The sequence below is a fragment of the Salmo salar genome, chromosome ssa02 (assembly GCF_905237065.1).
Source record: "Salmo salar chromosome ssa02, Ssal_v3.1, whole genome shotgun sequence".
In the NCBI taxonomy this organism is placed as follows: Eukaryota; Metazoa; Chordata; class Actinopteri; order Salmoniformes; family Salmonidae; genus Salmo; species Salmo salar.
In genome coordinates, this window is record NC_059443.1 from 77,167,488 (window position 1) to 77,177,487 (window position 10,000).

The 10,000-nt window shown below is 44.8% G+C and overlaps 1 protein-coding gene across 1 annotated transcript; it reads left to right on the plus strand.

Annotated features, from left to right (window-relative positions):
- Nucleotides 1-1,839: 1,839 nt before the first annotated feature.
- Nucleotides 1,840-8,659, plus strand: LOC106594252 (microfibril-associated glycoprotein 4). The gene is made up of 5 exons (XM_014185631.2): nucleotides 1,840-1,939; nucleotides 2,381-2,569; nucleotides 2,825-2,921; nucleotides 3,861-4,028; nucleotides 8,220-8,659. Exons 1-5 carry the CDS (start codon nucleotides 1,934-1,936, stop codon nucleotides 8,498-8,500), a joined length of 741 nt encoding a protein of 246 aa, XP_014041106.1. The 5' UTR covers nucleotides 1,840-1,933; the 3' UTR covers nucleotides 8,501-8,659.
- Nucleotides 8,660-10,000: the final 1,341 nt, after the last annotated feature.

Consider the following 10,000-nt stretch of genomic DNA (forward strand, 5'->3'; position numbering starts at 1 on the left):
AAGATTGTAGACCTACACAAGGCTGGAATGAGCTACAAGACCATCGCCAAGCAGCTTGGTGAGAAGGTGACAACAGTTGGTGCGATTATTCGCAAATGGAAGAAACACAAAAGAACTCTCAATCTTCCTCGGCCTGGGGCTCCATGCAAGATCTCACCTCGTGGAGTTGCAATGATCATGAGAACAGTGAGGAATCAGCCCAGAACTACACGGGAAGATCTTGTCAATGATCTCAAGGCAGCTGGGACCATAGTCACCAAGAAAACAATTGGTAACACACTACGCCGTGAAGGACTGAAATCCTGCAGCGCCCGCAAGGTCTCCCTGCTCAAGAAAGCACATATACCTGCCCGTCTGAAGTTTGCCAATGAACATCTGAATGATTCAGAGGACAACTGGGTGAAAGTGTTGTGGTCACATGAGACCAAAATGGAGCTCTTTGGCATCAACTCAACTCGCCATGGTTGGAGGAGGAGGAATGCTGCCTATGACCCTAAGAACACCATCCCCACCGTCAAACATGGAGGTGGAAACATTATGCTTTGGGGGTGTTTTTCTGCTAAGGGGACAGGACAACTTCACCACATCAAAGGGACAATGGACGAGGACATGTACCGTCAAATCTTGGGTGAGATCCTCCTTCCCTCAGCCAGAGCATTGAAAATGGGTCGTGGATGGGTATTCCAGCATGACAATGACCCAAAACACACGGCCAAGGCAACAAAGGAGTGGCTCAAGAAGAAGCACATTAAGGTCCTGGAGTGGCCTAGCCAGTCTCCAGACCTTAATCCCATAGAAAATCTGTAGAGGGAGCTGAAGGTTCAGGTCGGCAGACAGAGAGACATACAGACAGTCAGACAGAGAAAGGGAGAGTACTGCCCCCAGGTGGGGTATACCAGCATTGCACAGTGAAGGGACTGTGTGTGTGTGTGTGTGTGTGTGTGTGTGTGTGTGTGTGTGTGTGTGTGTGTGTGTGTGTGTGTGTGTGTGTGTGTGTGTGTGTGTGTGTGTGTGTGTGTGTGCACTAATCAACGCTGGCTTCTATCCCTCATTCCAGGTCCATGAGGAAGCTGCATTAAAGAGGGGATGAAAAGGAGGAGAGGAAATGAAGGGAGTAAACAGGATATGGATCTTCTGTCTCTTCTGACCTTGGGGTCATTACATTATGATGACACACACACAGACAAACACACATTCACACATTCTGCTGGGGAGCGAGCGAGAGGCCTTCTTCCATCCATCAGCAGGCCCAGAGAGAAGCCTGGAGCTAGATTTACACTCTCCCCAAAATGAGGCATCAACACTGGGGCAGTCCTCTGCATGCTGAGGTAGTCTCTGGAGGGGAGGGCTGGGGGAATGGAGGTGGTAGCAAGGCTGGACTACGCCAACCTACAAAAGGTTGTCAGAGATAGACATGGGGGTGGGCGGGGAGAGATAGAAAGAGGCACTCCCATAACTCCCTGTTCTGCACATTCCCCCCTCCTCCCTTTACCCCTCCCCCTCTCCCCCTCCCCTCTTTCCCTCTCCCCATATCCCCTTTCCCACTCCCCCTCCCCCTGTCTCTCCCCCTCCACCTCCCTCTCCCTCTCCCCCCTCTCCCTCTCCCACTCCCTGTCCCCCTCTCCCCCTGTCCCCCACTCCCACTCCCTCTCACCCTGTCCCCCACTCCCTCTCACCCTGTCCCCCTCTCCCTCTCCCCAGCTACATACCCACACACACACGCAGACACATAAAGACAACTAAACAGGTGTGTGTTACCCACCACAACTAGTTTAGACCAGGTAGTGCAGCCTTGGTTAGTGGCTATAAGACAGACAGATAGACAGGCGTGTGGTTCCCACCACATCTAGTTTAGACCAGGTAGTGCAGCCTTGGTTAGGGGCTATAAGACAGACAGACACACAGCACAGTCCACCACTACCCACTCTTCAGGATGAAGGTATGACTTTACTAACTATTAACACTGATATGATATGTACCATATCCATGAGAAGTGGATAATTCAAAACATTTTATTCTACCATTTTAAAAGTTGTCTGAATGTTATGAGAGGTTACATGTGGGTCTAAAGTTGTCTGACTGTTATGTGAGGTTACGTGTGGGTCTAAAGTTGTCTGAATGTTATGTGAGGTTGCGTGTGGGTCTAAAGTTGTCTGAATGTTATGTGTGGGTCTAAAGTTGTCTGAATGTTATGTGAGGTTATGTGTGGGTCTAAAGTTGTCTGAATGTTATGAGAGGTTATGTGTGTATCTCTACTCTGGGTTGTTTTGCTGCATGTACTGCACTGATAGCATTGAACAGTGATGTAAATTTTGTTTTAATGTTTTTTTAAATGTTGTTTGAATGTTGTGTGAATGTTTTCCCTGTCCCTGTCTCCCAGGTATTTTTGCTCCTGTCTCTGCTGGCTCCTGTAGCTGTCCTCTCTCAGTTCTACCTCCCTCAGGACTGTGATGACATCTATCAACATGACAACACCAAACCCAGTGGAGTGTACACCATCTACCCTGGGGGTCCCACCACCCCCTTACATGTCTACTGTGACATGAACACGGATGGAGGGAGGTGGACTGTGAGTAGAGACCTTTATAGATCGTCTGTTGTGTCGGTGGTGCAAAACGTATGATAATAATATATATCTCCCCCCTCTCTGTCTCCCTCCTCTTTCTCTTTCCCACCGTGTCTCTCTCCCTTCCCTTATCTCTGTCCCTACTTCCCTCTCCCCCCTCTCTTCCCTCGCTGTCCTTCTCCCCCTTATCTCTGCTCTCTCGATCTCTCTCTCATCCTCTCTCTGCCCTCTCTCTCTGCCCTCTCTCTCTCCTCTCAGGTGTTCCAGAGGAGAATGGATGGAACAGAGAACTTCTACAGACCCTGGGCACACTACAAATCTGGCTTTGGGAACGTGGCTGGAGAGTACTGGCTGGGTGAGTCCTCCTCAGATCTGAGAAAACCAAACGAGAAGAAGTTAGGGGAAGGTGCTAGGAGCTAGGGGAAGGGGTTAGGAGCTATGGGAATGGGGTTAGGAGCTAGGAGCTAGAGGAAGGAGCTAGGGGAAGGGGCTAGGAGCTAGAGGAAGGGGCTAGGAACTAGAGAAAGGGGTTAGGAGCTAGGGAAAGGGGCTAGGAACTAGAGAAAGGGGTTAGGAGCTAGGGGAAGGGGCTAGGAGCAGGAGGAAGGTGCTAAGAGCTAGAGGAAGGGGCTAAGAGCTAGAGGAAGGGTCTAGGAGCTAAGGGAAGGGGCTAGGAGCTAGAGGATGGTGCTAAGAGCTAGAGGAAGGGGCTAAGAGCTAGAGGAAGGGTCTAGGAGCTAAGGGAAGGGGCTAGGAGCTAGAGGATGGTGCTAAGAGCTAGAGGAAGGGGCTGGGAGCTAGAGGAAGGGGCTAATAGCTAGAAGAAGGGGCTAGGAGCTAGAGGATGGTGCTAAGAGCTAGAGGAAGGGTCTAGGAGCTAGAAGAAGGGGCTAGGAGCTAGAGGATGGTGCTAAGAGCTAGAGGATGGTGCTAAGAGCTAGAGGAAGGGTCTAGGAGCTAAGGGAAGGGGCTAGGAGTTGGGGAAGGGGAAGGGGCTAGGAGTAAAATGAAGGGGTTAGGAGCTAGAGGAAGGGGCTGGGAGCTAGAGGAAGGGGCTAGGAGCTAGAAGAAGGGGCTAGGAGCCAAGGGAAGGGGCTAGGAGTTGGGGAAGGGGAAGGGGCTAGGAGTAAAAGGAAGGGGCTAGGAGCTAGAGGAAGGGGCTAAGAGCTAGGGGAAGGGGCTAGGAGTAAAAGGAAGGGGTTAGGAGCTAAAGGAAAGGGGATAGGAGGTAAGGAAAGGAAAGGAGCTAGGAGCTGAAATGTAACAGGACCTTTATGCTTTCTGTTCTTGTCAGGTCTGGACAACATCTTCCTCCTGACAATGAGGAAGAAGAATGAGCTGAGAGTGGACATGGAGGACTTTGAGGGAGGGAAAGTTTATGCTAAATACACGTCCTTCTCCATTGATCCTGAGAACTACGGATACACACTGAGACTGGGCAGTTATGTAGACGGAGGGGCAGGTGAGTTCTTCTTCTTCATCAGCTTTAACATCATCATCGCCTATGGTGTCACATCATAACTCTTCCACTGTGTGTGTGTTTAGTTCCTAAAGGTTGTTGCAAATGTGAACTACCACTGATGCTCTTGCTTCCATCACAAAGTTTAGAGTGAAGAGTTCAGTCTTAAAGGAAAACTCAACCCAAAAACAATATTTTGGTATTTGTACTTTAAAATACAGAAATCCCTGTAAAAAATGCATTCTATGGGGATGATTTCTATATTTTGAAAGTTACATATCTTGAAAACCTGATTAGTGACATGCAAATCATTTTGTTTGAGATAATGCCAAGAGTGTGCAAAGCTGTCATCAAGTCAATGGGTGGCTACTTTGAATAATCTCAAATATATTTGGATTTGTTTAACACTTTTTTGGTTTCTACATGATTCCATATGTGTTATTTAATAGTTTTGATGTCTTCACTATTATTCTACAATGTAGAAAATAGTAAAAAATTAAGAAAGCCCCTTGAATGATCAGGTGTGTCCAAACTGTTGACTGGTACTGTACATATTTGCATAAATCTATTCAGGTGTATTTTGTAGCTTTTGGCGAATGCGTTCTAATGATCTAAAGTCGTGCTGTTGCTGCTGCCTGTAAACACACACAGTCCAGTTCATAGTGAATGATGGCAGGCCCTACTTCCTGTAAACACACAGTCCAGTTCACAGGGAATGATGGCAGACCCTACTTCCTGTAAACACACACAGTCCAGTTCAAAGGGAATGATGGCAGGCCCTACTTCCTGTAAACACACACAGTCCAGTTCAAAGTGAATGATGACAGGCCCTACTTCCTGTAAACAAAGTCCAGTTCAATGTGAATGATGGCAGGCCCCACTGCGTGGAAACACACAGTCCAGTTCAAAGTGAATGATGGCAGACCCTACTGCCTGGAAACACACAGTCCAGTTCAAAGTGAATGATGGCATGCCTGTGTGGCAAACGGCTTATTTACATAAAAGCCTACTGTAGTTGTGATTGGCTATGGCACACCGGTCTGTGTAGACTCTGGTCCTGGACAAGACAGATGTTTTTATTATGTTTATTTACTGCAGTGTCTATTAATTGTCCAAAAGCACAGCCGCTTTCCCACTCTATATTGCTATACAATTTTCACAAATGCATTAGTCTACTATGTAACCTTTGTTTAACTAGGCAAGTCAGTTAAGAACAAGTTCTTATTTACAATGACAGCCTACCCCAGGCGATGCTGGGCCAATTGTGCGCCGCCCTACGGGACTCCCAATCACAGCCATTTGTGATACAGCCTGGATTCGAACCAGGGTGTCTGTAGTGACGCCTCTAGCACTGAGATGCAGTGCCTTAGACATCTGCACCACTCGGGAGCCCCAGGCTGCGTAATTCCCAAACTGTGAAAGTATGAAAATGTGAAAATTACCATATCTGTCACGTTGTATAAATGATTGGAGACAGGCGCAGCAATACATAATAGTGGATTTTAATAAACCACTCAAAATATACAACATGCCATGAAAAGGCACGGGGACGAAGCCCAAAACACACATGTATACAAAAATACAGGGATGTAACCCAAACAAAAGAGCGAAGGTAAACCTATAGTAAATACACAGGACGAGACCCGTAATACAATACACGGGACGAGACCCGTAATACAATACACGGGACGAGACCCGTAATACAATACACGGGACGAGACCCGTAATAACACTTGCGCAATACATGCAGCATGAAAGCCGAAACAACAACGCACAGGCACTCACAAGACCAACGGACATGGGAACAATAACCCACAAGACAATGGTGAACAGAGGGCACAATATTACAATTACTAATCAGGGGGAATGGGAACCAGGCTTGCATAATGAGAAAGTTTAGTGACGCCTAGAGGCCGGTGACGTAATCCTCCGGAACTGGTGCACGGAATGAGCAGCAGTACCGAGAGGATCCATGACAATATCTAAGTGGTTGCTTGTCCCCCCCCCCTAAAAAAAGATTTAAAAGTGTCATATTCTTCCTGGGGGTGTATATGAACCGATTTTAATAAGATTTAATGTTGTTAAAACGCTGTCAGTTCCACTTTCATTTAAAAGTAAAAAAGAAACCAATCACAGATTCCTCCTTGAACACATTGCATTTCAACCTCCGCATAGTGATCACAAAATATGACACTTGTGGATAAGAATGACCTATAACATGTTCCAAAACAGTCATGTTAGTAATATTGTAAGTATTGTGTTTCATATATGTCTGTCTCCCTGTTGATTTGAAGGTAATATACACTATGGGAGACAATACTTAACATATATGCACTGTTTTGACAGGTATTATATATCATTCTAATACACAGTTATAATTCAACATTTTAAGGCCACTATGGGGGAATGAAATAATGTGTTCATGTTAGGCTTCCAAATATGAACACAAATCTGTGATTCAGATCCCCATTTTGGCACATTTATTCAACATGTATGGTCATATATAACAAAATATCTGAATAGCATACCTGTTTCATTTTATTTGGTCTTCCACACTACCTTAAGCATTAAGACATTTAACCAGGTTACTGTGCTCTGTCTGTTGGTTTAACCAGGTTACTGTACTTTGTCTGTTGGTACCTGGTTTAACCAAGCTACAGTGCTCTGTCTGTTGGTACCTGGTTTAACCAGACTACTGTACTCTGTCTGTTGGTACCTGGTTCAACCAGGCTACAGTGCTCTGTCTGTTGGTACCTGGTTCAACCAGGCTACTGTGCTCTGTCTGTTGGTACCTGGTTTAACCAGGCTACTGTGCTCTGTCTGTTGGTCCTTTTAACCAGGCTACTGTACTCTGTCTGTTGGTACCTGGTTTAACCAGGCTACTGTGCTCTGTCTGTTGGTACCTGGTTTAACCAGGCTACTGTGCTCTGTCTGTTGGTACCTGGTTTAACCAGGCTACTGTGCTCTGTCTGTTGGTACCTGGTTTAACCAGGCTACTGTGCTCTGTCTGTTGGTACCTGGTTTAACCAGACTACAGTGCTCTGTCTGTTGGTTTAACCAGGCTACTGTGCTCTGTCTGTTGGTACCTGGTTTAACCAGGCTACTGTGCTCTGTCTGTTGGTTTGACCAGGCTACTGTGCTCTGTCTGTTGGTACCTGGTTTAACCAGGCTACTGTGCTCTGTCTGTTGGTACCTGGTTTAACCAGGCTACTGTGCTCTGTCTGTTGGTACCTGGTTTAACCAGGCTACTGTGCTCTGTCTGTTGGTACCTGGTTTAACCAGGCTACTGTGCTCTGTCTGTTGGTACCTGGTTTAACCAGGCTACTGTGCTCTGTCTGTTGGTTTGACCAGGCTATTGTGCTCTGTCTGTTGGTTTGACCAGGCTATTGTGCTCTGTCTGTTGGTACCTGGTTTAACCAGGCTACTGTGCTCTGTCTGTTGGTACCTGGTTTAACCAGGCTACTGTGCTCTGTCTGTTGGTACCTGGTTTAACCAGGCTACTGTGCTCTGTCTGTTGGTACCTGGTTTAACCAGGCTACTGTGCTCTGTCTGTTGGTACCTGGTTTAACCAGGCTACTGTGCTCTGTCTGTTGGTACCTGGTTTAACCAGGCTACTGTGCTCTGTCTGTTGTACCTGGTTTAACCAGGCTACTGTGCTCTGTCTGTTGGTTGTGGTTTAACCAGGCTACTGTACTCTGTCTGTTGGTTCCTGATTTAACCAGGCTACTGTGCTCTGTCTGTTGGTACCTGGTTTAACCAGGCTACTGTGCTCTGTCTGTTGTACCTGGTTTAACCAGGCTACTGTGCTCTGTCTGTTGGTTGTGGTTTAACCAGGCTACTGTACTCTGTCTGTTGGTTCCTGATTTAACCAGGCTACTGTGCTCTGTCTGTTGGTACCTGGTTTAACCAGGCTACTGTGCTCTGTCTGTTGTACCTGGTTTAACCAGGCTACTGTGCTCTGTCTGTTGGTTGTGGTTTAACCAGGCTACTGTGCTCTGTCTGTTGGTACCTGGTTTAACCAGGCTACTGTGCTCTGTCTGTTGGTACCTGGTTTAACCAGGCTACTGTGCTCTGTCTGTTGGTACCTGGTTTAACCAGACTACTGTGCTCTGTCTGTTGGTACCTGGTTTAACCAGGCTACTGTGCTCTGTCTGTTGGTACCTTTTTTAGCTCTGTTTGTTGGTTGATTCTCAGGGGACTCCATGTCGTATAGCAACGGCATGAAATTCAGCACCTATGACAAAGACCAGGATACCTGGGGAGACCACTGTGCCAGACGCTTCATGGGTGGATTCTGGTACGGTGCCTGTATGCATGCTAACCCTAACGCCCTGTACGCCCCACATCCGGCCACATCTTTCACTGATGTGTCTGTTTCTTGGCTTCACTGGAAAGGGGCAAACTACTCTCTGAAAAGCATTACCTTTAAGATCAGGTCTGTCTCTGATGCTGTGGCTGTCCAGGAGCAGGAGTAACATACCTGACTCTATCAGTCCTGACCTAATGTCACCATCTCAAAATTACTACAGAAATAGAATATGGAGGAGGGGGCACCAGAGCTAGCCAGAGAGACACTGACACCTAGAGAACAATATGGTCACTACATCATCACTATAACACTGACACCTAGAGAACAATATGGTCACTACATCATCACTATAACACTGACACCTAGAGAACAATATGGTCACTACATTATCACTGTAACACTGACACCTAGAGAACAATATGGTCACTACATTATCACTATAATACTGACACCTAGAGAACAATATGGTCACTACATTATCACTTAACTGACACCTAGAGAACAATTTCTACATTATCACTATAATACTGACACCTAGAGAACAATATGGTCACTACATTATCACTATAATACTGACACCTAGAGAACAATATGGTCACTACATTATCACTATAACACTGACACCTAGAGAACAATATGGTCACTACATCATCACTATTGTTATAATCTTGGATGTTAAAGTAGTGTTTCATGTTATAGAAGCACGATGGGCTCTCTGTCTCTTGAGACAAATGTTACTTGATTCAAATAATAAAAGTATTTCAAAGACAAATTCACTGCATTCTGTCTTTTTATTTACTGTATGTACGCATGTATTTTTTAAATAAAATCAATCAGATTGGATGGCTGAATGTGTCTGAGTCAAGGTTGTGATCTTAGAGTTTTCAATGCAAAATGGTTGTGTGCATCCATTATAATCATCTTCATCATCATATTCACAATATTCATCATCATATTCATCATCATCATCATATTCATCATGATATTCATCATCATCATCATCATCATCATACTCATCAACTTCATCATCATCATATTCATCATCGTCATATTCATCATCATATTCATCATCATCATATTCATCAATCATCATCATCATATTCATCATCATCATCATCATCATCATATTCATCATATTCATCATGTTTATCATTATCATCATTTGCATCATCATCATATTCATCGTCATATTCATCATATTCATCATTATCATCATATTCATCATTATCATCATCACCATCATCATCTTCTTCATCATCATATTCATCATCATCATCATATTCATTATCATCATGCTCATCATCATCTTCATCATCATATTCATCATTATATTCATCATCTTCATCATCATCTTCATCATCATCATATTTATCATCATCATATTCATCATCATCATCATCATATTCATCATCATCATATTCATCATCATCATCATCATCATTATCATCATTCATCATCATCATTGTCATCATATTCATCATCATCATGATCATATTTATCATCTTCATCATCATCATCATCATCTTAATCATCATATTCATCATATCCATCATCATCATATTCATCGTCATCATCATCTTCATCATCATATTCATCATCATTATCATCATCATAGTCATCATCATCATCATCATCATATTCATTATCATAATTTTCATCATCTTCA